Source organism: Ciconia boyciana, chromosome 13 (genome assembly GCF_034638445.1).
Source record: "Ciconia boyciana chromosome 13, ASM3463844v1, whole genome shotgun sequence".
NCBI classification, from domain to species: Eukaryota; Metazoa; Chordata; class Aves; order Ciconiiformes; family Ciconiidae; genus Ciconia; species Ciconia boyciana.
The window spans coordinates 1655173-1683140 of NC_132946.1; the positions used below are offsets into that span (position 1 = coordinate 1655173).

The 27968-nt window shown below is 51.8% G+C and overlaps 1 protein-coding gene across 3 annotated transcripts in view; it reads left to right on the plus strand.

Moving 5' to 3' along the window:
• Positions 1-27968, plus strand: part of PKD1 (polycystin 1, transient receptor potential channel interacting) — a 100789-nt gene that overhangs the window by 32024 nt on the left and 40797 nt on the right. For 2 of the 3 annotated variants that reach the window (XM_072878692.1, XM_072878693.1), the window contains exons 2-13: positions 10048-10119; positions 11228-11299; positions 12697-12866; positions 15019-15687; positions 16003-16186; positions 20665-20879; positions 21955-22067; positions 22149-22275; positions 23199-23476; positions 23963-24712; positions 25818-25949; positions 27613-27788. In XM_072878692.1, the coding sequence (XP_072734793.1) occupies positions 10048-10119; positions 11228-11299; positions 12697-12866; positions 15019-15687; positions 16003-16186; positions 20665-20879; positions 21955-22067; positions 22149-22275; positions 23199-23476; positions 23963-24712; positions 25818-25949; positions 27613-27788 (2958 nt within the window). Of the gene's footprint in view, positions 1-1248; positions 1269-10047; positions 10120-11227; positions 11300-12696; positions 12867-15018; positions 15688-16002; positions 16187-20664; positions 20880-21954; positions 22068-22148; positions 22276-23198; positions 23477-23962; positions 24713-25817; positions 25950-27612; positions 27789-27968 lie in introns of those variants that run through there. The other variant, XM_072878694.1, reaches the window with a different exon arrangement.

Consider the following 27968-nt stretch of genomic DNA (forward strand, 5'->3'; position numbering starts at 1 on the left):
AACTTACGGTGCTGGGAAAAAATAGCATTATGTTTTTATTATTTCTCACAGAGAAATAATATCCCCAGAGGATAGCTATTCAAGCAAAGGCCTCACATTAGAATAAATACAAGTAAGATAATAAACAGGACCCGAAGGTTATGTACTCCATCCCCTGTCCCAGTGGTGAATTAATATCAACAATTCCTAAACATTTATTGAAAACTCTTCACTTTCTGTGAGGAAGATTAAGCACTTAGTAGCTCAGCTGTGTAATTCCTAAATTACAGCTTACAGAGGGCTCACTTTTCATGGTAAAATAAAATATCACTGGGCTCCGAACGTGCTGACTTGGAAACTCTCTGGGTTTTCAAGAGAGCAGAGCTGGGCGTTGAAAGAGCTGTGTGTCGGCATGCAAGGCCACAGGACCTGGGGGCTCGCTGCACGGATGCTTTTTCAGGGGAGAAGTGGGTATCTGTGTGGAAAGTGGTTGGATTTGGGCTGCAGGCATCTAACGTGGTCTCCTTTCTTGGGCTCTGCCCTGTGTGCTGGGAAGATACTTGGTTTTATCGCATCTTTGGTTTCCTTGCAAACTTTCCATGAAACAAATGTATATTTGCAGGGCTGACATTCAACTGGATGAAACTGCAGACAGCTTGTTTATGTGCAGCACTAATTATGGACATTAACTTTAAATATTTGGGTTGCTGCTTTCCCAAGCTGAAGGTCTTCTCTGTTCTCATCTTTTAGTGTGATGTTACAGAGGCAGAGCAGGGCTGAGTGATGCCTGATGTTTCAAGCCTTATTTTATGCCACATTAAGTCACCTCTTGGCAGTGGAGGGGAGGACCGCGTCCAGCACCAGCTCTGGTCACTGCCGGCTCCTGGTCGCTTGAGCGGCTCAGAAGGTGCGACCTGGTGTGAAAAGCCTCTCTCATAACAGTGGCCGTCCCTGTAGCCAGCTCCTCGTCCCACCGGAGCGCCCTGCAGAAGCTCTTGCTGACCTCCACAAGCATGGAGGCCCCTGGTGACTCCCCAGTGCTCCCCTCGCCTTTGGCTCCATTGTTTCAGTGTTGGGAATGAGGAGATGAAGTCAGTGGCAGTCTAAGAATAACTTGTAAAATGAGCTGTGCTGCGGGTCCCTGTGCAGACAGCAGCGCTCTGGTTCCTGGGAGCCTCTTGTGTGAAAAAGCCCCCACCCAGCCCTCCTGGCCGGGGAGGAGAGGCACGGAGCGCATGATGCCATTGCCTACGAGCCAGCCCTGCCAGAACATGACGTCGCTCCATGAGGTAACACGTCCCCTTTGTTCGAGTGGCTTCATCCCTGGTCCGACTTTATAACCATATTTGGGAAAATCTGTGGAAAGCTGCTGGCTGCGGGGATCGGAGGAGCTGCTCCTTGAGTCTCAGCTGCCCTGCAGACAGGTCCCACCTGGAGCGTGGGAATGCCCTGGCCGTGGTGGGAACACCCAGGCCGTGGTGCGGATGCCCTGGCCGTGGTTGGGATGCCCTGGCTGCGGTGGGGATGCAGTGGCTGCGGTGGGGTTGTCCTGGCCGTGGTTGGGATGCCCTGGCCGTGGTGGGGATGCCCTGGCCGTGGTGGGGTTGCCCTGGCTGTGGTTGGGATGCACTGGCCGTGGTGGGGATGCCCTGGCCGTGGTGGGGTTGCCCTGGCCATGGTGGGGTTGCCCTGGCTGCGGTGGGGATGTCCTGGCTGCGGTGGGGATGCCCTGGCCCTGGTGGTGTTGCCCTGGCCGTGGTGGGGTTGCCCTGGCCATGGTTGGGATGCCCTGGCCGTGGTTGGGTTGCCCTGGCCATGGTTGGGATGCCCTGGCCGTGGTGGGGACACCCTGGCCGTGGTGGGGATGCCCTGGCCGTGGTGGGGACACCCTGGCCATGGGTGGGATGCCCTGGCCGTGGTGGAGATGCCCTGGCTGTGGTGGGGATGCTCTGGCTGTGGTTGGGATGCCCTGGCGATGCACCCCGCAGATGCACGCGGCATCACCTGCTCTGTCTGCTCCGGGGATGGGGCACGGGCACAGGAGCAGAGGGACTGTGGGCGAGCAGCGGCTGGGTAGGGACTGCCGTGTCGCCTGGGGTGTGCCGAGCTCTTGGCTCGGTCTTGTGCAGGGCTCAGGGATCAGTCTTTCCCACGCTGCTTGAAGCACTCACAGCCCCTTTTCTCAGCCACCAGCAGGGACGCAGACACCCACTGCCTGGCTTCAACCATGAGCTCACCCGCTCTGCCAAGAGCTACGGGAGTGTTTTACACTGCCCTGTGGGCAGCTGCCTGCCTCTCAGCGGGATCATGAAGAACCTGCGGCCCCAACCTAGTGAGGCGAGTAGGATTTACTACAAATCTGAGGGTCTCGTCTGGTGTTCCGGGGGAGGCTTGCGGCAGGATGAGGCAGGCTGAGATGGGGAAGGAGCATTGCTTTACTCCCGTTGCTCAGAGGGGAGCCCGCAGTGATGGGGTGACCTGCTCGTGGTCCTGCAGCGAGTCTGCAGGGGAGCTGGGAGTTACATCAGGGTCTGCTTCATGTCAAACCCAGCCGTCTCCTGGCACAGCTGCCTTGCAAGGGCATTATGTGAGAGTGCTTTGCAGTTCTCCCAGGAGAGCACAAAGTGTACAGAACATTGCAAAAATGCTTGTATTCTTGCCTTACATTTTCATATCAACAATTACAATTTTGCTGTGGGAAGAAAAACATTTAGTTTTTAGATGAATATTTGTGACAAAGTCTTTTGGGGCAAATTCCTTAGAGAGAGCTAAGACTTGGGCCAGCATTTGAAACTCATAAAATCAAAATGAACAAATAACTTGTCATCGTGCTGTGACAGCCTCAGGGAGACGAGGGTGCTCGTTGCCGTCTGCCAGTCCCAGCGTGCAGCTCTCTGCTTGGGACTCGCTCTCAGCAGCTGCCGCTGTCTCCCTTCGCCTTTCCCTGGACGCCCTCCATCTCGTGCGCTTGCTCCCTAGCAGCCTTGCCGTTCTTTGGAAGCTGGTCTCTGCGGTGGTGTCCCTGGGCACACGGATGAAGTGCAGCCTCCTCTGGGCTGGGATGCATCAGGTCACAGTGACCCACTGCTAAATGGCTTTGGGAAAGAAAGGGCTGAAACCCACTAGCGAAAGGCCCCTCTTCATGTTCTCGGAGCTCTCGGAGGTGATGTGCGGTGGAGCTGGAATCCCTTCGCCTTGGAAAATCCCTGCTTCAGTGTGATTGAAACCAGTAGCTGGTGATGAAGATCTCCATATGCTGTTGCCCTCCTGGCTGTGCTGAAAGGCTGAGAGCTCATCATGCAGGAGGGCTGTTGAGGCAGCATTCCTCCCAGCCTGCCAGCCATTCCTGCCAGCCGGGGTGTCCCTGCACCTACTGCAGGATGACAGCGTTGCTTCCCGCGCCCGGCACACAGAAAAATCTGTGTTTTTTCAGATTTCCATAGCCACTGTGGCAAGAATGTCTATTTCCCCCTCTGCGCACAAGCACCGTTACTTCTACTGTGCTTCCTAGGAGAGGTGCAAGCCAAAAGACAAAGAAAAAAAGGAATCAGATCAGCAAAACCCTATAATTTTTCCTGGCTCAAGCATGCAAAAACACGTAGGGTTTTTCCTCCTCTTTTCTGGAAAGTCTATTATGTACGTCAGGCAGTATCAGCACAGCAGTGCTGCATGGGGCACCGTGCTGCCTTTTATTCCTGGAGACTAGAAAAATGTTTGCCATGGTAACTCGTAAGACAGCGGTTTTTGGCTGTGCAGGCAACCTCTCGGGCAGTTTGCTGCTCTGTCAGCTGACGGGGGGCTCTGGAAGCAGTGGGCTTCCTGGTGTCTCACAAGCCATCTCGCATGTCCCCGTGTCACTTGTCCTCTCTGGTTGCAAGGCGTGGAACGGTGCAGCCTGGCTTTTGGTGGGGGTGAGAAATGGGAGCATTGCTGGGCATTGCTCGGAGCATTGCTGGGCCGCTGCTGCTGCCTGCGGCGTTTTCTTTGCTTCGGTTTGCTGTTCGCTTTGGTCGTTGCCTGTCCTCCTTGGTTGCTGCAAGGCTTTAGCCACGAGAACTGCCAGGGACTGAGCACCTTCGTATTCTGCGGTGGATGTTTGGGCGAAGCATGTGGAGTTTGTTGAGTTCAGAAAGGGGAAACTGTTTGCACTGGAAGGTGTGCTTGGGAAAGAGAGGACTCGGGCAATCTGGGAAAGGCTCTGGAGTCAGGAGTGGGGCAGAGAAGATAAACAAGAACAGTTATTCAGTGTTCACAGTGCAGAAAATTAGGCAGTATCCAATTAAGTGATGCCTCTAGCAGGTTTCAACAAACCAAAGAAAGTACTTTTTTTCTGAAGTACGTGAATTACGGGGCTTGTTGCTGTAGGCTCTTGTGGAGCCCAGGCTGGCTCAGAAGGGGCAGACGGCGTTGTGGAAGATTGGTCTGTTGGTGGCTGTTGACTCCGACAGTCCGATGCAGTCCCTGGCTCTGAAGGTCCTCTGTTGCTGGCTGCCAAGAGCTGGGAAGTGTGTTGGAGAGGGTTTGCTCGCTGGGAACTTTGCTCATATGTCTCCCTCAACCCCTGCTACTGACCACAGCTATCCCTTCCTCGTGGGATGACAGCTGGGGATGGGATATGGGGCAGGATGGACCCTTGATCCCAGGGACGGAGCCATTCCTATGTCCCTGCACCCACTCCTGCTGTTAAAACACGGTCTCTGGGCCAAAATGGGGCCCAGCCCTGTCCCCATGACTCTTACTTCGGTCGCACAAACATGAGGCAAACTCCGTTTTGGAGGGGTCTGTCCTGGATCAGGGAGGACTGGCTGGCTGGGGGAGGCTTGTGGGAAAGCCCAGCCTGGCTGATCCATGGGGAGGAAGTGATTTTCCCCAAAGGACAGGGTCTGTCTGTTGCGGATGCTGCATTTACTCACCCAGGTGTGTCCTGAGCCCAGCTCAGGAAGATGGGCTGGGAGATAGAAACGCTTTTCCCTTGACTGCAAGCTGCACCCAGCAGCCTGGAGGGCAGATGCTTTATCCCTCCTGCACTGTTGCAGGCCCCTAGGTAGCCACTGTAGAGGCTCCTGTGTAGACTCTGAATGGAAATATGACTGTACACAAGCCGCCGTCTTTCCCTAGCACCTCTGGAGCCTCACTGACCCACAAAAATCTTAGCTTTTACTGTGGCTTACAGACCTGGAGCTTCTTTTCTACTGAACCGCTGCGGCTCTCCCAGCCTGCACACAGGCTCCTCTCTGCACAGACGCTTCTCTCCGTCTGTGGATGCTTTTCCCATTACTGTTCTGGCTGGGCTCCACGCACCAAAAGGGCTGGGGAAGGCACAAGCCAGCACTGTCCCCCCTTCCCTTCCCTCCCTTTTTTGTGAAATGAAGGCAGAGCGGGCCCACAAATGACATAATGAGAGCATGACATCAGGCTTGGCAGGCGGAGGCGTGCTATACTCCGCTCAACATTATATGTTCTGTGGAATTAAGAAAAAAACAGCAGTGCACCAAAAAAAGCCTGTCCACCACAGCGCTGCAGAAATAAACCCCTGGCTGCCCCGGGCTCGCAGCTGCGGGGCCGTGGAGCCCGCCTGAGCATCACGAAGGGACAAAGCGGGCGGCACCAAGCCCTGCTGCTCGCTTCCATCAGCAGCTGCTGGAGGGCAGCAGCTAGGTGGGGGCACGCCAGTGCTCCATGCTTTTTACCCGCAGCAGTTACCCGACCCCATCTGCAGGAGGTCTCGCTGGCGGTGTTTGTGGCTGATCCATCCTCACACTCTCTGTGAGATGGGCTGCTGTTAGCCTGGCGGTACACACAGCTCTGGAGAGGTTCATTGGCTCACCCAGCATCACACGGGGAATTGGTAGCAGAGCCGGGATGGAACTGAAGGCTCCCAAGGCTCAGGTTGACGCCCTCATTACCAAATGTTCCGTTATCTGAAGCTTCACCTTCTCCCCAGGACCAACTCCACTTCTAGAACTTTTTTTAAAACTTCTTTTGCTAGGTACGTAGGTTAAATGTGTGAGTGTTTGCTGGGGCACGTAGGGAGCTGCAAGGGGAGCTCTCTGTAAGGCATCTTTCACATGCTTCTTGTTCTATACCATAGTCATTGGTGGGTTTCAGTGCCCCTTGTCCCTTGATCTGCGGAGAAGCGGGCCAGCCCTCCCAACCTCCTCTGGGATTACAAGGCTCCATTTTACAGGTGTGGAAACTGAGGCAGGATCAAGAAGTTGTGACTTGCCCATAGCTGCCCTCTTCCAGGCAGCACAGCATGTTCTCAATATTCCCCGTGGCACAAATAAACTAAATTTTTCTTTCTTCTTGTGGAGAGGGCAGAAGTCTGCATGCACAGTGCATTTCAGTGGAGAGCCTTGTTTTCTGCTGGCTTCAGCTCTGCTTTGAACCTGCTCCGAATTTCCTCCAGCCTGGCAGTGGGCTGGGAAAATACAGTCGTGGCAGTTTGTGGCACCGAGAGGCTGAGCTCTGTGCCACAGCCTTTGCGTTGGGTTTTATAGCTCAGTGTTTCCTGATTTTTTTTTTTTATCTGCAACCTAGCTTGGTTCACAGCCATCTTTCCCATGCCAGGAAGACATAATGTGATTTTCCATACAAGTTGGAGAGGGACCAGTGGGAGAAGGCAAGCAGGCAGCTGGGAGCCCAGCTCACTGACTTGTGGCTGGAGGTGGCAGGCGCTGGCATCCGCCGCCTTTCCTCGCTTCTCCAAGCTGTCCTCTTAACAGGAGCTCTGCTTCCCTTGCAGGCTCTGCACCGAGGAGATCTGGGGAGGTTGAAAACTGGGAGGTTTTATACCAGTTCCTCATCAGATCATGAAGCCAAGGGTAGAAAATAGCAAGGGAGTTGGGCTCTGGTTTGTAGGTACCGGTGGGTTGCCATCTAGTGCCTGGTCTGGATGGAGGACAGCAGTGTCTGCGGGTGCTGGACGGGAGCTCAGGCTGTGGAAGACGGAAAGTGGGAGCCAAGGTCTTGGGATCCCTAGGAAAGCATGTGAGTTGTAGTTAAGTGACAAAGTGTCAGGGTATAGACAGATCCTGGGTTAATGACAGCCTCCAAGGGTTCAGAGCATCTCGTAGCCTCTGAAGCAGCCTCGCCTGGGAAATGAGCCCCAACGTTCTCCTTTGAAGCCCGCTGGTGGAGCTTCTCTGCTTGCAGGGCCGTGGGTCAGTGTTGTCTTTGGATGACAGTAGTGGGTGCAGGACAGATGAATGAGCTCAGATGATAATATCTGGCAGCATCAGCTTGGTGATGGTGCGTGTGGAACGACAGCCAAGTTATGCTATCAGGAGAAGAGGAAAAGGCGCAGGAGCTCCCTCCAGCCCTTCCACCGTGACGCCGTGGAGGCCCACTGGGGCACGACAGTGCCGATACCCAGAGACACGCATCCGAGTGGCCTGACACCCTCACAAGCTGTCCCGGCCGCACAAAGCAGCACAGTCCCTTGAGCAAATCAGAGGGTTGAGGGTTGTCACTTATTAGTTTATGGGGGACAGCTCCTCCTGGCCCTCCCTGAACAAAACCCGCTGGCCGCAGCCACGGCACCAGGCGTCCTGCACCCCTCGGGTCCCCTCTGCATCACCCTTGTTCACCGGGAGCTCCTTCCCCGGTGCGTGCCGCTCAGTAGGCAGTGACATCTAGTGTCAGTCCAACACACTGTGTAAAAGCAGCACTGCGTGGGGGACTACTGCCTGTAATTGCATTTTACCTGTTTGCTGAGGCTGGTGGGAGCAGCTCTGCCACTGCGCATCTTCCTGGAGCACGTCACAGTCATCCCTGGTCCTGCTCTCGGGTAGGAATGGAGCTGGGAGTCGAGGATCTGGGGTCTTAGCCTTCACTTATCTGAAGTTTAAAAGCTTTTTTTGAGATGAAATGGAAATAATGATAAGGGATGTTTGTAAAGGGCTGGGGAAGGCTCAGGACCAACCCCTCCATGCCTGGCACTGTGGCAGACGGATGGAGAAGAGCAGACCTGCCCTGCTGAGTTGGTCACATCTTACTTGGGAAGCAGGAAGATGGGAGAGATGGAGAGAAAGCTGCAGAGAGCTGCAGAGAAGGCGGCTGGGCTTGGGGCTGGCTGTCCCAGTAGCCTGCGCGGCTCAGGTGCCCGCTTGCTGATTGTCATGCTGAGAGCTTCGCCCTGCCCTGCCCGCTCCTCTCTTCTCCGTGCAGCCAAGCAGCACTTTTGAAGAGGCTCTTTGAAATGCCAAAGCCCTGATTTTGTAGCAGCAGAATGGTTTGGTTTGGAGGTCTCTCTTGTCTGGGCAAGGAGCAAGAAGGCATCAGAGCTGAAACGCCATTTCCTTCTGTCTTGGGCTTGAGGTGCTGCCTAAAAACTAAATGGGTTATTTCCAGGTATTTCAAAGAAGAGAAATCATTTTACTGGTCTCCCCGTAGGGTAACTGGTTGGTGGTCTGGTCCTTTCCCTAACTGGCCAAGTAATGGAAGGAGGTACAGAGGCAGAGCAGTACAATTTATAGAAAATACTCCTGGAGAAGTGGAGCGGGATCCTCCTTGAGGAAGGATCTGACCTGGCTGGCAGCAGCTGGGATTCCAGTCCAAGCTGTCTTCTGTGTTTGTTTTGCAAGTGGGAGCTGGAAATGGGTTTGGAGGTGACTTTCATGTCTCCTGTGCAGAATGTGACTCCCATGTGGTCTGTGACACTTAAGCAATGGATGCTCTGTATTCTTTAACTATGGTCCCAGCTACCCCGAGACAAAAGAACACTGGCTTGGTCGGATTTTTGCTAGCATCCTTTTTTTAAGTCTATTTATCGAGCTTTCATTTTGCACATTTCTTGGACTTCTTTACTGGTGTTGCTGGTGAACTCTTCTGAATCCACACTCAACTTGGCAAAGAAATCCTGGACAGCAAAATCAGGGAAAATAAACTCAAACCTTTTAAAGAGACATCCATCCCTGTTACTTATCCCCAGAGTTTCCTGGAATCATATCTCATTTTCCTGCCAGTTTGGCAGAATTCTTTTCATTCAGATAAATTAAGTTTAGATGTCAGATCACACCAAGAACTAATCGATTAGGGGATAAAAATAAGAGGTGAGACAGCAAGGAGAAATTACGGGAGATGCTTGTAGGAAAAAAGGTGAGAAAGGAGGTGGGTAGGAGAACATCTTTGTCGACACGGCGTGGCTGCGGCTGCAGTGACTCCAGCCCTGTCCGCCTCCCTGGAGCTCTGCCAGAAATCCTTGAAGGATAATAACCATTGCATGGGCTCGGAATAAGTATTTTGATGCTGCTAAAAGAAGGTTTTGGCCAAAGGAGATTCGTCTGAAAGCAGAGAGTGAAGTTTATTGGGAACGAGTGGAGACCGATCAGTGAAACTTTCACTTCTTAGCTGAGTGACATTTTAAAATTGAAAAAGAGGACATGAGGTGAAAAGAGAGAGCTGGGCTGGAGGACAGAAACAATTTTGCTTTGGATGAGTTGAAGGCTATTGGTGTTACAGGGAGCGATTAGAGATTTTTTAAAACAGTTCCTTTTGTAAGAACAAACTAAACTGATCTTAAATGGAAAATATTCTTTGCTACTTCTACTTTCCTTTTAAGCTTTTCCAAAGAGAGACAAAAAGATCTTTAAAATGTAAAAGTTGAACACATCAATTGTGTAATTAACGATCAGTTCTTTGGCACTAGAAATGGACTTGGAAGTTCCTCATAAATTTTTCTCGAAGTTAATTACTACTTTAGTCTAAATTATTTCTTAATTACTTCTTTGAACATATATTAGACTTGAATATTTTTTAAAAGGGTACATCAAATTTAGTAATACATTTGTCATGTCTGTAATTACTCTAGATACGCTGCAGAATGGTGTGCATATAATGATAGTCCTAGTCTGCATCTCCACGTTATACAAAGCTCTGAGCAGCAAATGCTTTACAGCTGGGAAGGGTGTTTTCTTCGGCTGGGAGAAATGCTCCACTTGAACACACCAAAACCTTCCAGTCTGGAGTCTGGATGGTGTTTGGAGAGAGGCTCTTCTAAGGTCTAGTAATGGAGGAATGACAAAATGAAGTTGAATGAAAGCTGAAAATTGTGTTTTCTTTCTCTAGGGATCTTTCCAATAACAAGATCGGCGGTTTAGATGTTCAGATGTTCGAAAGCCTGACTTCTCTGGCGAAACTGTAAGTACACGCTGTGCCCTTCCAGTCCTCCAGCTCACCGTGCACGTTTGAGCTGGTACCTAGGACGCATGCTTGTGTTTCACAATTTAGCCTTGTTCTTGCTTGACCTCATCTGTCGAGCCCCAGATAGATGTGTCCATGGACTCCTTCCTCAAGGCGTTCAGCTGCACAGTCCAGTGCATGACTGATTCCCTCACTGGCGTTCAGAGAATCGGGCAGGGTTTGACCCGCTGTACTGCTAGATGGAGCGGAGATCAAGGCAAGAGAATGAGATTTGTTGCAAGATGTGTGTTAGTACATGGAAAATTATGATAAAGCTGCGGTGTCCAAATCCCACTTATTTTCTGAGGGAATTGGGGGCTGAGTCTGAGGGTCCTTTGAGGAGCCTGGCACTAGTGGGGGAAAGGCCCGATGTCCCATCGCTCTCCACACCCTGAGCTGTCCCCAAAACTGCCCAGAGTCTGTGTGGGCCAGGAGAAGAGGAGAGCTTTGACCGTTAGCAAACTCACTGGTTCAGCTGCTGATCAGATGAGTTTGCACCGTTACTTGCTGATGGTTCATAGAGAAGATTAACTGTTTTTTAAAGATAAATTTGACTGTCATATCAAAAAAGGCAGCAATGGGGCCAGCACCAAAACCTGCTTTGGTGGTTCCAGCTGAGTAGCTGGCAGCCTGGACAGCCTGCCATCTTTACACCTCAGAATCTCCTAAAAGGAGAAGGACTTGTGGAAGGACTTGGAGCACAGGGACTGGACTTGAACACGGAAGCAGGCTGCCCAGAGAGGTTGTGGAGCCTCCATCCTTGGAGATACTCAAAAGCACTCTGGACATGGTCGTGGGCAGCCCGCTGTAGGTGACCCTGCTTGAGCAGGGGGACTGGACCAGATGACTTCCAGAGGTCCCTTCCAGCCTCAGCCACGCTGTGATTCCATGAGTTAGTGCCTGACTGGGCATTTTACTATCGTATGCATGTGGCTGTTGAGACTCGGGGTGCTCAGAGGGTAACTAGTACCCAAGCAGGGCTTGGGACAGCGGTTGATCCTGTATGTTGGCCAGGAAGTTGTTACCAGCATGATTACCTTTCCTTTTCATTTTTCCTCTTTTACAGAGATATAAGCCACAACAAGATTTCTACATTAGAAGATGGAATATTTGATAATTTATTTAATTTAAGTGAAATGTAAGTTCATGTTCTTTGTTTCCCAGTTCTCTGTTGAGACCTTTCCTAGAAACAGCTCTTCCCTTTCTGGTGGGGTGGGGTGCAGCACTGTCTTGGGGAGATCTGGGGCATGTACCCAGCTAAGCAGCTGCCTTTTGGACTCTCTCCAGTTTCTTCCTCAAGCTGTGTCCTGCTCCTGGGTCCTGTTGGTGCCCTTCAAGCATAACCTCTTCCCAGACTTTGCTTCTGTCTCCTGGATGCCTCCAACCTCTGCCACTGCCTTCCTGGCTTCCCTGCTTCTCTCCCACACCAGCTCCGCTGAGGTTCTTGGCTCTGGCCGTGCTCCAGGTCACACTTGCTGTTCCTATTTGTATGGACACACCTTGGGACCGGGGGATCTGACAAAAAGGGCACTGACCTGCAACATGGGAGACCCTGACTGAGCTGTCTAAGTCACTTGAAGACACTTGAAGATGTTCTTCCTAAGTGATTCAAGCTCTTAGGCTTACATTGGTTTTTAACTTAAGTAATTAAAATCTGTGCTGTTATGTGAAGGACGGCGAGGGGATGCCACACATTTCCAGGATAGAGACACGAAGTGACAGCACAGAATGGCCGTTCTGTATCTGAATGAGCCAAAGGATTAACCCCGTGCAATCGCTCTTGGCAAGCAAGAAAAAAGCTAAGCCACACATTCTCCCTGAAGACAGGACACAAAGGGCATTTTCAGCTCTGCATTTTTGCTTACGAGTGGCACTGAAAAGACACAAAGGATCCAGGCTAGGTCCAAGTGAGTCTGTCCCTGCTAAGGCTGGCCAGCAAAGTGGTGCTTTCAGTATAAAAATCCTGGGTTCAGCCCCTGCGGCAGCCCAGCCCGACTGGCGTCAGCTAAACAAACAGCTTTCCATCTCTGTCCTGTTCGCAGCTGAATGCCAAAGGCTGTAATTTGGATCAAGCTTAGCTGCAATTAAAGTTTCCATCTTTTCATTAAACTGCCACATGGAAAGATTATCATTGACTTTGCATTTCTTTTTTGACAGATCAATTTTATTCTCTTAGCTATTTTTTAATGGAGCTGTAAATAGTCTCCCTTAGCTGGAGGGGCTGCCATTACATCCAATGGCTGTTAGATGGCAGACTATTTTAAATATAAGATTGTGTCTGTAATTTGCTTCTAATTGCAACAATTATTTGTAGAGTGAAAAAAGTACTTGGAGTACTTGCCTAATTCTAGCCTCTAGAAAAATCATGTTAATTATTGCTTGATTCCCTATTCATTAACTCCCCTCGCAGTTCTTTCTGAAGCATTTCAGTGGAGCGGCGCAGATGGGAACAGTCAGGGATCTGCACACTGCTGTAATTAACACGTAGCACATGTCAAGTTAATGCCTAACTTTTGTCTGATCTCCCTGTTACAGAAACTTAAGTTGGAATCCATTTGTTTGTGACTGCAAACTTTCCTGGTTGCCCCGTTGGGTGGAAGACAGAAAAGTGAAAGTTATTCAGGTGTCAGATACGAGATGCGCCCACCCTCCTGAGGTGGCAAACCTTTCCCTCTTCGACGTCCCGTTCGTCAATGCTACTTGCGGTAAGGAAACGCTGCGGGCGGTGGTGGGGGAGATGACTAAACCAGTGGAAAGGATGGGCTCAAGGGGAGCTGGGGATCACATCTAGACGTCTTTAGACCTCAAGTCACCAATTCTAATCTAATTAAGCAAACAATGGGAGCGTATGACTATACCCTGGTGCCTCTAAGGCTGGAGTCAGTCACACCAGGGCTGAGATCAGCAAACTCATTACAGACCAAGCTTCGAGCAGCCATCAGATGGCACTAGCTCCATGACCTCCAGCTTTAGGCTTTCATTCTCTCAAGCTTTTAACAGTCTGACGTGAAGCAGTGAAATCTCTTGGAGCCGATGGGACCTGAGGACATGCTGAGTTGAATCTTTGGAGGTGACAGGGCTTCATGTCAGGAGCATTGAATGAACGCTGCCCCGATCTACAGCCCGTTGCCTGCTCTGGGTGCATTTTTCTGACTGCCTTGGCTAGCAGAAACGTGGGGCAGTGTTTACTTGGAGGGTGGGAGGGAGAGCCCTAAGAAAACTAATCCCCCCTGGATGCTCAGCTATCTCTAAGTAAGAGGGAGGGAGGGAGGGAGGGAGAGCCAGTGCTCCCCCCGACAGGCATCGGGCATCTCCTTTAATGCATGATGGGAGGATGCAGTGATGAGTGCTGGGGGAACCAGAGCTGGTGGGAGCCAGCTGAGCTGCCTGATGAAGTGCAGTGCTCCCCCAGGGCCAAAACCTGGGTGGTGGTTGCTCCGCTTTCCCCAGCAAAGTTCCCCCAGCCTTGCAGCACCTCAGCAGTGCACTATTTGCCCGGTGCTGGAATTATCAAGGGGAATAACACCGGCACTGTTATTCCCCTTGATAATTAGTTGTTCCCCTCTTGAACTACTTCAAGTTAGCATGGAAACAGCAGCATGAGGCTGTCTTCTGGGTAATTCAGTGTAATGGGAGTAGGCTGGGGACAGCCTGCCAGCTACTGACAGTTGTTACTGACCGGCAGGGAATGAAGAAGTACGACCAGGCTGATGTTAAAAAGTAAAGTAGTTCCCGTGCTGTGGTCCTCCTCACAGGACTTTTCTTAAGAAAAGTGGCTCAACGTTTGCAGGAAGGCTGTGGAGAAAGCCGGACAGTTGGATGGATTTGATATGGGAAGAGCACACAAGGCCGGAGCTGTTGAGATGCCTGGGGGGAGGTGTTGTAGCAACCAGCAGAAACAGAGGAGCAAACATGGCTCGGTTGCGTGGGCAGAGTTGGAGAGGAGGCCAGGCAGTCCCAGCTGGGCTGTGGCTGTGCACGCGGCAGAGGCCCTGCCTGTGTGTTTGTGGCAGAGAAACGTCCCACCCCTTGCAAGCCGGTGAGGGGGAAGTGAACTCAAGGGAGTGAGCTGTTGCTCTGAGAATGAGGCTGTTGTGGCTGCCATCATCGTACGTGTCCATGCACGTGTGTGTTTGTGCTCCCTGTAGCCAGGCATGTGTTGTGTCTGTGCATCCTTCCCATGAATGCATACGCGGCATCCTTCCACAGCCCTCGGTGCAGGCGGTGTGTGGCACTGCCTTCTTTTTGAGCACCAGATTTTGCCTGCAAGTAGGTGGGAAGCTCTTGGCTCTCCCCAAGGAGGAGGGTGGCTGCAATGTCTGCCCACCTCCAGCGTGGGCCTGGTGGAGAGCCCGGTGGCATTTCCCCCGTGCCCCAATGTGCCACTCTGCCCAGCTGTGTTTGGTTATAGACTTGTTGCTGGAAGCCCCAGGCAGCATGCAGTGAAACGTGCCGCACTGGACCAAGCCAAAGTACAGCCAAGGGACAACCTTTTCTCCTGGTCTCACTTGGTGGCTAGTCCTTTGGGCTCCTTTGAGGGTCAGACTCAGCGGCTCTGTGTCCCATGGGACTGTCAGGCTCTCCAAAGACCCCTTTTATGTGCTGAGTGTTGCTGCTCCATAAATCTGTGTGACTGGCTTGTTATTTCTGTCATCATTAATTAGCATAAAGAGTTTGGAAATTGTTGCTGGGGGATTAAAGACTTCCCAGGCAAGTCTCAAAAAGGAAATGCTTGGAGTAGGAGCTGCCCAGGAGAAGTCTGTTCCCAGGGGTGTGGGGTGGTGTCTCTTGGAGGGTTTCACCAAGCCATGGCTTCACAGTGTCAGTTTGCAAGAGGATCTTCCGTTCTTTCCCCAGGAGCTCAATACATAACGTGTCTGACGAGCAACCACACAGAAGGGGCTGAACTTGTCATCCTCTTCACGTCTGTTCACCCTGGGAACCTCACCGAGGAGACCTGCAGTGCCCTCTGTTATGCCGAAGACCAGGAATATGGAGGTTTCAGCAGCCAGGGGCAGTGTTTGTGTGGTACTGCTCATGAAACAAACTCTTCCTCCGGTTGTTTGCCATTTTGCACTGAGCATTTGTCCGGGCAGGCCTGTGATGGCCCATCACTCATCCCCTCTCCCTTCCAGGCACAGCTGCCTGGGTCTTTCACAGGACTCCAGCCCCGGTACAGCCTAGACCAGGCCGTGCTCTTCAATGTCAGTATTCCCATTGCTGTCAGCACTTTACTGTGGGAATTTGGGGACCAGACAGAGGTTCTCAACACCACTGGAAATGCAGCTGTCCACATGTATGCCTTACCCGGGCAGTACAATGTCACAGCCACCATCTTCGTGGGCACCAAGGTCTCATACGTGCACGCAGAAACTGAGGTGGTGGCTTCACCCCAACAGTTAGAACTGCAGTGTCCTTCCTTGGTCAAGACAAATGAGAGTCTGGACATACGGATCCACAACAGAGGTGGCACTGGCCTCGCCGTGTTGTACGGTATCACCTCAGAGGCTGGAGAGCTGGGCAGAGGTAAGCAGGGTTGGCTGGGTCGGTGCTGGGCAAGGGAGGGGTGGCACTGGGTCCTGGGCCTTCCCTTTCCATTCCTTCTCAACGAGGAGTAAGGGGTGACTCCTTTGGGCACTCCTTGCTCCCCTGACTGACCAGGCAGTGTTTTGCACTGTCCCGGGCCAAGGAGATGACTGCACAGGGCGCAGTTCAACAGTGAAGGGGATTTGGGGGCTTCAAGAAGGATGGGACATTCCTGGAGCCTCGCTCCCCAGATCGGATTGGGGTGTGTGGGCCCATAGAAGGGACGTCACGCTTGTGTTCTTCTCCCTCTTGCAGCAGTTCACCCCATGTGTCCCCCTGATGGCTTGGTTTTCCCGGGCAATAACCACTGCTATCAGCTGGTGGTGGAGAAGGCTGAGTGGCTGGAGGCCCAGCAGCACTGCCAGGAGCATGGCAACGGAGAGCTGGCTTTTGTGAGCAGCCCCGAGATCCAGAGCTTCTTGGTCGCTCATGTCATCAGGTAAGCGAGGAGGGTAAGAGTTAAGATTTCCTAGGGACAGGTCTTGTCTTCCTGGGGTCACATCTGCAGAGGGGTCCGGAGGGAGGGTCCTGCCGAGCCCGGCAGCAGGCAGCCTGGTGCAGCCGGTCAGGCTGGAGAGACACTGGGTCCAGGCTGAATATGGGGAGATGGTAGGGGTGAGGCTGCTGAAAAAAGAGGAAGAATAAGCAGAGCTTGAGCCCTTGCTGAACTTGGCTTCTGTGCTTACAGACTGTGGAGGGAAGAAGAGGAATGGGGCAGAAAGGCTGGAAGTCAGAACTGGGAATTGTGGGATTGCTGCTGGTGGGCATCTTGTACTCTACGTTTGTGCCTGTGGGTACATCTGAAATGGTGCAGAGAGGTGCAGGGTCAGGAGCAAACGGGGCTGGGATGAGCACACCTTCCACCTGGGAGTTCAGCAAAATCTGCAGACTCGGGTTGGACAGTGGAGAGGGTCAGGCGCTCATGTCCAGACGGTGTTTGGCTGCCAGGCAGGGCCTGAGGGCGACCTTGCAACCAGCTCCCTCCATCAGCAGAATTACAGCTGGATTGTCCCGTGCATGACACCGTGGCATCCAGCAGCCGCTCCAGCAAAGCCCAAGCTGGTGCTGCAATCCTGCCTCCCAACTGGGATCCCGCACCTGCCCAGACATATCCGCAGCCTGAAGCCTGGACCTTTCCCCTCTTCTTTCACCTCCTGAGAAGGAGCAGCGCGCCTCTCCCAGTGTCAGGCTCCAGCAGCATCTGTTCCACCTCAGGACTGGGGCTTTATAAACAGAGAGCAGGGAAAGTGTCAGCCTTTGATTAAATCCGCCCCTCTAAGTGCCCTTTCTGCAACCAGCCGTCTTGGGAGGGGAGGACGAGCAGGAGAGCTTTCAGGGGCCTGACAGCTCTTGTCAGTGCTCCCAGATGCAGATGTTGGAGATGGCCTCTCAATAAACACAGCCCGGAAAGCACATGCAAAGGGAGCAGCTTCTGGTGATGCAGGTTTTGAATGGTCCTGCTGAAGGTCTGACAGACCCTTCTCCCAAACTTGTATCCTTTCCCTGTTCCCTTCACACTGGGATTTATCCTGAGATTGCAAACATGTGGTCCCTGCTCCGGGAAAGAGGAGTCTGTCCCTTCCCATGGTTAAGGGACTGGTCACTTGGTGCTCTGAGTTCTCAGGCATTGCATGCAGGGCTTTTGATGGACTGTGGCGCAAGGAAATCATGAGACCTCAGAAGGGAATGAGCTGCCCAAGCTGTTTCCCAGCTGCTGCCCCACGTTGCTCTCCTCCCCGGCCCCCTTTATTTCATGTACTTATTTTATTAATCCATTCAGATAAACATGAATGAGGCAGTTCCAGGATGCGATTTCCCTGGCGATAAAAGACAAATCAACCGAGCTGCAGGTTTTTGGAACGCTCAGCCTCCATAGTTTCTTGTGGGAAAATGACAGAAGCAGAAATCTGGTTCCCATTAGAGCATGCAGCAGCGAGGACCACTCTTTCCTGTCGTTTGATGGCCTCCTCAGGAGCAGCATGTGCTGAGCTGGTCCCCTCCCCGCCTCCAGAAGCAGAGTGCTGCAGCCCACACCCCTTCCAGGGGACCCCGCTTTCCCCTCTGAGGCAGCGCAGGGAGCCCCTCTCCCCTTCCAAGCCTCCTCAGGCTTCGTTCTGCTCCTGCTGCCCCGAGCGAGGCAGCGCGTTCCTTCCTCAGAGGCAGAGGGATGCTCACATCTTGCTTCAGAAGAGGGTGTCGAGAACCCTCTTGTTCCTCTCTGCAAGGTAATGGGCCAAGCAGTGGGGCAGGGGTGGGAAGCAAGCCAGCCTGCCTATTTTTTCTTTTTTTTTTTTTTTGATGACTTGCAGTTAGATCATAGCTGGAATTAGAAAAGGAAAATCTCTATCGAGTTTTACTGATGGCAGCAAACAGGCGGTTTCCTAGCCTGTTCTCCCTAATCCCCTGCCAGTGATTCGGGAGCAGAGCACAGCGGTTATTTATTTTTTAATCTTATTTGCAATGAAAACTACTGATTCATGGAACAGTTATTTTCATCGTCGTTTTTCAGCGTGACCTCATTAATCATTTCATCTGACTGAGCCTAGCGGTGGAGAGACACCAATTCTCTCCCTGGTCTGCTTTTTGCAGAGCAGTTGTACCACCCTGGCAGCACGCTGGGGCGGAGGGGCAAGGCCGTGGCAGAATTGATTGCAACCTGCAGGAGGGAGCGTGGAGAAGAAGCTGGGGGCTTTGAAGGGTGCACGATGAGGCTGCTCCCCCCCTGCCCCCCGAAGATAATATGGAACAAATGCCTCGCTTTCTGCTGGGTGCGATTAGAAACAGTTGTCCAGGCTGTTTGTGGCTATGAAAGACCACTCAGCACTTTCCACCAGAATCTCTGCTAGGATTCAGCCAGTTTCCAAATGCGGAAGGGACATTTCATCTTCCTAAAATGATCCTGGCAGTTTCTTTTCTTATGTGGGGTTCATCTGCCTGCAGTGCTTTAGCCTCTGCTGCCGGTGTCTTGTCCCCCCGCGGCTGCTGCCTTTCAGTGGTGGCTGAGGAGCTGATTTGCTGCCTTGGTGACTCTTGCTGTCCTTCTGTGGCATCTGGTAGTTTGTGAGATGTTGGGGTTTTGTGACTTAAAAGACTCTAGGGCCTTGGAGATCATTAGGTGAGCTTTTATGTGGTGTGGGCTGTGCAAGTTTGTGTTTATGCAGCCTCCCAAATCTCCCAGCAGCTGCATCAAAGATCCCCTGATTTGAACAGGAGCTCCTGTAACTGGCGCCGTCCGAGGTTTAATCCTGCACTGGTGCCAGTTCCACTTGCAGTGGAGAACTGACTAGTGGCAAATTCCACAGGTCTGCAGAAATAAAGCAAAAGTTTTCTAAAAGATGCAGCTTTTTCAGACAGTTTTGTATGACCATACCATTCCTCTTAAGTCACGACTCAATATGGGCTTAAAAGTGTCTGGGAGGGTCATTCCAACTGCAGTGCAGGCAGGCCATTTTAACAGACTGCTCTCCTAAGAGGGGTCTGGGGTTCATGTCAGCCTGCTGAGACTTCTTAATTTGCAGATAATCCCCCTTCCCTGTATTGTGTAGGGTTTACTCCGCCATGGGAGAGCCAGTCTCAGCCCTTCCAGCACCCACGAGTGGCCGTCAGCCCTCCATGCCCACTGGGAGGGGAGGCCAGGCTGCATGGTGATATTAGTAAACGTATTGATGTGAAGGAAGCGACTCCACCTTGGGGAATGTCGTGGTTTAGCCCCAGCCGGCAACTGAGCCCCCCCCAGCTGCTCGCTCACTCCCCCCCGGTGGGATGGGCGAGAGAATCAGCAGAGTAAAAGTGAGAACACTCGTGGGTTGAGATAAAGACGGTTTAATAGGGAAAGCAAAAGCCGCGCACGCAAGCAACGCAAACCAAGGAATTCATTGACTCCTTCCCATGGGCTGGCAGGAGTTCAGCCATCTCCAGGAGAGCAGGGCTCCATCACGCGTAACGGTGGCTTGGGAAGACAAACGCCATCGCTCCGAACGTCCCCTTCCTCCTTCTTCCCCAGCTTTATATCCTGAGCATGACGCCCTATGGTATGGAATGTCCCTTTGGGCAGTTGGGGTCAGCTGTCCTGGCTGTGCCCCCTCCCAGCTTCTTCTGCACCTGGCAGAGCAGGGGAAGCTGAAAAGTCCTTGGCGAGTGCAGCAATGACTAAAACATCCCTGGGTTATCAACGCTGTTTTCAGCACAAATCCAAAACATAGCCCCATACCAGCCGCTATAACGAAAATTAACGCGCTCTCAGCTGAAACCAGGACAGGGAAGCAGGAGATGTGCAGTTGGAGGGACTACTGGGAATTTCTGAAAGCAATAAAACCTTGTGGTTCTCCTCTCCAGCCAGTGTCATCTCATTACCCTCTCTGATATCTTTGTGCTGTACCAGTTGTGGCTGGTATGAATCAGTGCTTACCAGTATGTTACGAGCTCTGTGGTGCTGACGGAGCCTTTAACTGGCATTTTGGGAGTGGGGTGACTCAAGTTGTGGGGCAGCGATCATCAAGGGTCTGACTCGGCTGCACACAGCGACCCACTGAGCTGCTTCTCCCTCCCAGCTCCGCTGCACGGTAGTGTTGGTGTTGATTGCTCTGTCTGGATCCTTTTGGCTCAGCTGTCCCCCCAGTATATCAAAGGGCAGGTGGCTTTCTGTAGCCCTTAGGACAGAGGTTTGAAGGGCTGGTAGACAGCAGGATGGTGTGCCGTGAAGGAGCTGTTATTGAAGAGCCAGGTTCTGGTGGTAGAATGGATACTGAAATCCTTTAGTAACTAAAAGGCTCTGTTAAATGCAGCCTGTGACACTCAGATGAAGCTGTTGTTGTTAAGATTACTATTTTCATAGAGAACCATAGATGGCATCTGTCTCAGATCTTTCTAATACTCATGATTTCCTGAAATCCCCTCCCCCCTTTTTTTTTTTTGAAGGAGCCTTGATGTCTGGATTGGATTCAATGATTTTGCAAGCACTGGAGCACAGCAAAGAGGTGAAGGATTTAATCTGGAGAGCTGTCAGAACTGGCTGCCAGGAGAACCCCATCCGTCAAACGCTGACCACTGTGTCCGGATGGGCCCAACGGGCCAGTGTAACACAGACCTGTGCATGGCCAAGCACAGCTACGTCTGCGAGTACAAGCCGAAAGGTGGGCTCTGCTTCTCTCTTGCTGTCCGCTGGCGTCGTGGGCAGGCGGGTATCCTGCTCACTGGCGTGTGCCAAGGAAAAATAGGGCTGCGTGGAGGGGGTCATCCAGAGCATCACCCCAGATCAAGTAGGTCTGGCAACAACTGCAATATTCCCAGCAGAGGCTTGACCGATAAACTTTCAGAAACCTGGCCTCAGCCCAAAGGGAAGAATTTGGCCCATTCCAGTCTTTGCCACCAACAGAAGCAGAGAGAGGAGCGCTGAGGCAGAGCTTTGGAAATAGCTTCTCTCTCTTGTTTGAGCAGTCTCTGCTGCTGCCAGATCTGAGGCCATGGTGCTGCCTTGGTGACTCTTGCTGTCCTTCTGTGGCATCTGGTAGTTAGTGAGATGTTGGGGTCTTGTGACTTAAAAGACTCTAGGGCCTTGGAGATCATTAGGTGAGCTTTTCTGTGGTGTGGACTGTTCAGGTTTGTGTTTATGCAGCCTCCCAAATCTCCCAAAGCAGTGTAGGGAGAAAGAAAGAGAAGCAGAAAGGACATGAAATACGGGAGAAGATTTAGGTAAGAAGGAAAAGCCAGCGCTAGGAAGAGAGCCCACTGGCCCTGGTAGGAGGGACAGCATCAGCTGGTTGTGCTCAGTCCCCAGAGCCTGACCTGGCTGTGAATGAGCCGGAGGTGTTTGCCGCTGGTGGAAACCAGCTGGCCCCAGCCACACTCCCCATGAAGTCCAGAGGGACAGGGAGGATGGGGAATGCACCTTGTGCTCAAAAATTTGAAGCAAATCATGGGGTGTTGGAAGGGAGAAGTATTCGCAGAGTTCCTAGAAGTCAAAATTGCTGTGAGTTGCAAATGCAAACATTACTTGTGCAGGATGAGAAAGAAATCAAAACACCGGTAAGAAGAAGAAGGGAACTATAGGATTACAGTGGCTGCTTCTCCAGTAAAGCTGGAGTTACAGATTCCTGAGTGGTCCAAGCCCTGCTACAGCTCTGCTGCACGGTATGAGCAGGGTGGGGGAATAGCAGCAGGCTTTGCTGAGTCTCATGGGCTTTGTTCAAATATTTCCTTTGTAAACAGGAGTTCTCTTAAATGCCGAAAACTTCTTTGTGGGAGACCCTGTGTTTGACACACATGAGGCTGTGAAAAATGTGACAGAGGATGTGGTGTCAGCTCCGTGGCAAGCTGCGGAGGTAAGAAGGGTTTGCTCATCCTGCTGCTGCAGAGGGAGCCCGGGGAGATGCAGGCAGGTGAGAGCCTTGTTTGTTTTGCAGGTGATGGTGTTCCCTGAGCTGGCATTCAGGCACGAGGGGTATTTGACTGCCCTGGAGTTTGTGACACAGGAACTGCATCAGCCCGTTCAAGTGAGGTTCCAGGTGCATAGACCGATAGATGGAGAAGGTGAGGCACCTCCTCTCAACACTTGTGGTATTGTTAGAGCTGACGCCATCCGGGCCATGTCAAACTGAGTGTGTGTGGCCTTCTTGTGGCCCCTCTGTCTTCAAAGCAGAAGCTTTGAAGCCTTAAAGGCTCGGAGATTTGGTTCTATTTTTTGAGGAGACTCAAGTGCAAAATCTGCGGGCATGGTTGGACAGCCTGCGGTTGCCTTGGAGAAGTGGTTGTCCTGGAGAAATTAATAGAGGGAGAAACCTGTCTCAATGCCTGAAGAAAATGTGAGTGCAAGGAACATGTGTAGAAGTGAATTAATCTTCTGAGTTATACTTCTGTACTTTGGGAAGACATGGCATGTCAAATGGGAATGTCTTCTGGTCCATCTGGCCCCACAGGTTAACAAGGAAGAACATTTTCCTGAGCCCATTTCTTCCTGATGGCTGAGATAATCTAATGAGCCTTTTATTCCTTGTACAACAGCTCAATAGTCACAGTTTTGGCAACAATTAATTTTGCAGCAGAATGTTTGCTATAGCCATAGGGTTGGCTGGTTACAAAGATATTTTTTGACACTGAAAAGCTGATACTTTGACATGGAAACATTAACTTAAGACAAGTTGCTTAATGTGTTTGCAATGTCAAAGCCAGCTCTGCTTTTACTTGGACTTGCTTTTGCTTGAACATAGATCTCTTTTACATTGCAAATTGGTGCATTCTTACTGGAAAAGAGACTAACTTTGTTTTTAATAATCTTTGTGCCTTTGTGAAATTTTCCTGTAAAACAGGACACTTGTCTTACGTAGTACCAGGATGCCTTGCAGTTGCAGCTTTTACTAAGAGTGGAGAAAAACGGTGAATCTGGAGTGAAGAAGTGCACTAGAAATGTTTCTTGTCAGAATGGTGATCTTTGCTTTCTCTTTCACTTCTTCCAGACTACCAGGAGGGAAAAAATGCTACAGAACCATTCCACACTGCTCAGGATGACGGGAACTGGACTTTACTTGAATGTCCTCCTGGTTTCCAGTGGTGTCATTTGACTGATTTGTGCTCGTCACTAAACAACTGCTGCAACGTGACCGAGTGTGCCAACAGTTCTCTTGCCAGCAGCCCTACCCCCGTTTCCCTTCAGCACAATGAAAGCCAGCTCAGCTATGAACTCATCAAGGAATTTCTCTTTACAATACCAGCTGGCCCTTCTTCCCAGTATCTGGTCAGTGTTTATTAGCTGCTCTAACCAGTGAGTAGGTGGGGCAGTTTTCTCTTGAGTGCTTTGGGTAAATAAAGATTTGTTCCCAATTTGCAGATGGAGGTACTGAAGTCCGTTCAAATGAAATGAGTTGCCCAGTGTCACACATGCCACCACTTTCTATCTTCCCCGCTAAGCCATGGACTCCCTGCAGTAACCTGTTGCAACAGCAGAGTTGGTCAAAAGGCTGTGCAGATTTCCTGGGCTATTCCCATTGCACTTATGAAGTGGAGATAGAGCATAAAGCTGACTTCCATGTTAGCACATTTGATTCAGAGTGGCCAAGGAGAGCAGAGTGATGAAATGTCTCCCCATGCTGTGTTTGGATCTTGCAGCTTTTCTGTTGGTTTCCACTTGGCAGTAAATCCAGCTGTCTTGCCCAGGCAAGAGTTGGGTGCTGAGTGCTCTTAATTTGAGGCATTAATCCAAAAATGTCTCCTCTCTCTGCAGGTCACATTCAGAAAAGAAAGTATTTTTGTCAGGGCCAAGGACATCTTCAGTATCCAGCACAATGCAGGCTCGGGCTTACTCCTCCAGTGCCAGCCAAGCACCACATCTCCTTACAGAACCAACGTCTTAAGCATGAACTCTTCAGAGTGGACGCTTGGCCTGTCTGACGGCTCCATCAGTGCCACCTGGATAAACAACACCGTTTGCTCTCTCCGAGTTCGCTATGCCGAGGAGCAGCTGGTCCCGGTGCTCAGCCCCGACAACGCGGGGCTGGAGCATCCAGGTCGCTACACGGTCAGAGCCAGCGTGGACAACGGGGTCTTCAGCGCCAATCTGTCTTGCAGTTTCTGGGTGACTTCCTGGGTGTCAGGCCTGCGTGTCATCCATCCCGCTCCTCAAGGCGGTAGGGTCTACCTACCATCCAACCACACTACCCTGGTCGTCAAACTCTCCTCAGGGGTGAACGCGACAGCGAGGTGGCTGGGAGACAACCACACCTTCCCCTTCGAGGGGTCCTGCCCAGCGGCTGTTGCACCGCCGATGGCAGACTGTGCCAGGGAGACCAATGACACCTGGTTTGCTGTGGTCAGCCTGAGCGGCCTCAGGGAGGGGGTGAGCACCCACGTACTTGTTGCAGAGAACGCCGTCAGCTCCCAGAACATCAGCATCACGGTGAAAGTGGAGGAGCCCATCCGCGGGCTGCGGGCCACCCCTGACCCTGAGAGCAGAGTCCTGCTAAATACGCGTGTGGTGAGTGATCACTGCTGATTTTAATTTGTTGGTAGCGTTTTTAGCCTTTACTGCTAACGGTATGGGTTTGGCTCACGAGGAGGGCTGGGGCTCAGCTCCACACGGGTGAGGTGTAGCACTGCTTGCTGCTAAGCGCCGGCTCCCAGGCCATGCAGACAGCGCTGCTGCAGACACAGGCATGTGGCAGAAGGCGCTGGTGCTCTCTGGCAGGAAGGCAGCTCAGCTGTACATTCACTTTAATTCCCTCAGAGGTAAGGCAGCACCTCCTGCGAGGTGGATACTGGCTTTCCAGTTCCACAGAAAACCGGAGGCATTGTGAAAGGCCAGTATTTACCTTCTTTGTAACTTGTCAAGGTAGTTATTCCTTTAGGTGTTTAGATTTACTCTACTAAATCCTTACATCAGCTGGCTGAAGCTATAAAAATGTTTCATCCATCCATCAAATTCTTGGAGTTATTCTGGTCTTTGCAGTCTTTTTTTTCTCCAATCCCCTGTCCCCAGAGCTACAGCCGAGCCCTACGAACCTGTTCAATAACTGCCCATCGGTACCTGTGAAATGCTCTGTTCAGTCTCTGGCTGCTTATGGCAGAACCCTGTGCCTGCACTGCCTGTTGGTCTCACCCTTCCTGGCTACCAGAGTCTGCTCAGGAGGCACTGTAGGAGCGAGGAGGGAGCCTACCCTGTCCAGTGCAGGTCAACCATTTTAGCCTTTGGGTCAGGCACCATCAATGGACAAGGGTCAGAGACTCGGCTTACAGGTGTAGCTAAAGCTGAGTTTTTTCCACAAAGATATCAGAAAGTTTTATAGCCAGCAAGAAAGTGACCTGATCACAAGAGCAGAGCACTAGGGTGTGGGAGCAGGCAGTATGGATCCTGCTCCCAGCTCTGCTGTTGATTTATGGAGTCAGGGTTGGCATTTCTCTGTCAGCAACAAAGCCACAGGTGATCTTGCACCTCTGTGTCATGCTCTGAGGGTGCTGTCTTACAGATGTGTGATGCCTCCCAGTCTGGCTCTGCTCCCTCTCCAGTTCAGCTGGAGATCTCCTGGGCAGTTCTGTGCATGCTTTTCTCTTGCACTAGTATAAAATGTCCTCGTGCCTTTCAGAGCTACGTCCCTGTGATGGAAGCTGGGTCTGATGTGACTTTCCGGTGGACAGTAGATGATAAGCCATCTTTCACTTTTTACAATGTTGTCTTCAACGTTATCTACCAAAGCCCAGCTGTGTACAAGCTTTCGGTAAGCCAAGGCCTTTCCCATGATACCATTTCAATCCTGGGTTTCCATCTCATCCCACAAACTAAGCCGGAAAAGCAGCAGGGAGAGGAGAAGGCAGAGTTGAGCTGAGGAGGTTTTCGCTGTGCTCCTAAGGAGCTTGTCTGCTATTTCTCACTGAGCTGCTCTTGCAAATGCAAATAGTAAGTTTCTTCCTGTTCTTCCACTACAGCTGACTTCACTGCCTTCCTCGTCTTTGCTTTCTCCTCTTTTCTCCATGTCCTCCTTTCTGTTCATGGAGTGTCTGTCCTTACTCCTCCCCAGCAGGAATGAGGCAGGGAGCCCCACTGCAGGGTGCCGGCCACTGCTTTGGCAGGCAGGAGATGTGTGTTCAGAACCAGGCAGAGGCAGGATGCAAACGTAAGACTTTCATAGGCAGGGCAGAGCTTCTGCCACAAGCTCTTCTGGTCTCTGTCCTGTTCTCTTTCTACTGGTGCAGACTGGAACACTGGGTTTTGTCATGACCCCAGAAGAAGGATAAAGCAGAGAGTCTGGGCAGAGGGAGGTGTCTGTTGTGGAACAGGAGTTTATCTCTGGGCAGAACGTCTTTCTGTATCATGCCCTGTACTGCCATGCAGAGTCCTGCTCTGGCTCCAAACTGCTTGATCCGTTTGCAGGATAACTGCTGGCTTCCTGAGGAGACACCAGCCCTAGCTCCGAGGGCGCGCTAGCACTAATTTGCTTGGTGCAGCACTACGCTGAGTAGCACTAATTTGCTGGGTGAAGCACTGTGCTGACAAGCCTGGATTGCTTTTACTTACAGAGTTGACAAGGTGGCATTAGTCTGGGGTCGACTGGATTCAGTGTAAGAGATCCACAGAAGCCTAGACACAAACTTCTTTTATCTGTTGGGGTGGGAGGTCTCTATTCAACCGGGTTTGAAGGATCCCTTCTGTCAGCAGCTCAGCTCTCCTGCAGGTGAGGAGGTGACAACATGCTTCATCATTAGGTGCCACGTCAGTGTTAGATGCCTAGATAATCTTGAGGATCCCGCTCTACTTCTGTCATGTCTCTTCAGTCTCTTGCCCATCCATTCTCCCTTTTCCTCCTCTGCCCAACTTTGCTCTCCCTCTCTGTGCCCGCTACACCTAGGATGCTGGAGCTGCACTTGGCGTGCTTGGTTTTACGAGTCTCTCCCATCCCCACTCTCTGTGCTTGGAGCCACTCATCTGCCACTGTCCTAAGGAAACTGGGTGGCTGTTGTCCCCTTGGTGGCAGCAAGTGCCTGGGCTCAGCAGCTGGAGACAGTGTGCGGGGCACCTCGGAGCAGGCAAAAGGGTAACTGGCAAGTTTGGAGCCAGAGGAGTCTCAGGGTGAGAAGCTATTCTCCTTGTCCTCCTGCTGTAGAACCAGTCCTTCCTTAGACTGACTTTAGTGGTGGAGATGTGGTGGTTCCAGCAAGAGGTGGCCTTGCCAGGTAGGTGGCCTTCCAGTCTATGCTTCTTTCCAGTGCCCACTCAGGCTATTGCCCCTGCCTCCCTGTCCCACAGGCTACTCTGACCTGACCTGACCTGACCTGCTCGCCTGCCTGGGGGGGCCTCTTCAGCACAGTGAAGCCCCACTCTCAGGAGAGGGCAGCACGGCAAGGTGATCCCAAACGCATTCTTTGTCCCACTGTCCTTCCCAGCTCACCGCCTCCAACCACGTCAGTAACTTTACGGTCAATTACAATGTCACGGTGGAGATGATGAATAAGATGAAGAACCTGACTGTGTTGGGTGTCCTGCCGGTCCTCCCTCAGAACAGTACCGTGGAGCTTACAGCAAGAGTTCAGGTTGATTCAGCTGTGGATGCTATGTTCCTGTGAGTCCTTTGCAAGTTGCCTGAACTTAGGATCTTACTGTGCATAGCTTACCAGTCTTGCCTGCACTGTTTCTCTTCCCAGGGCCAGCTGATGTCAAATGGCCCATTTCTCAGCTGCTGTCTAGTTAAATTGAAATCCCTGCAAGTGTGGTTCAGTCACACTGGCTGGGACCTATAGTT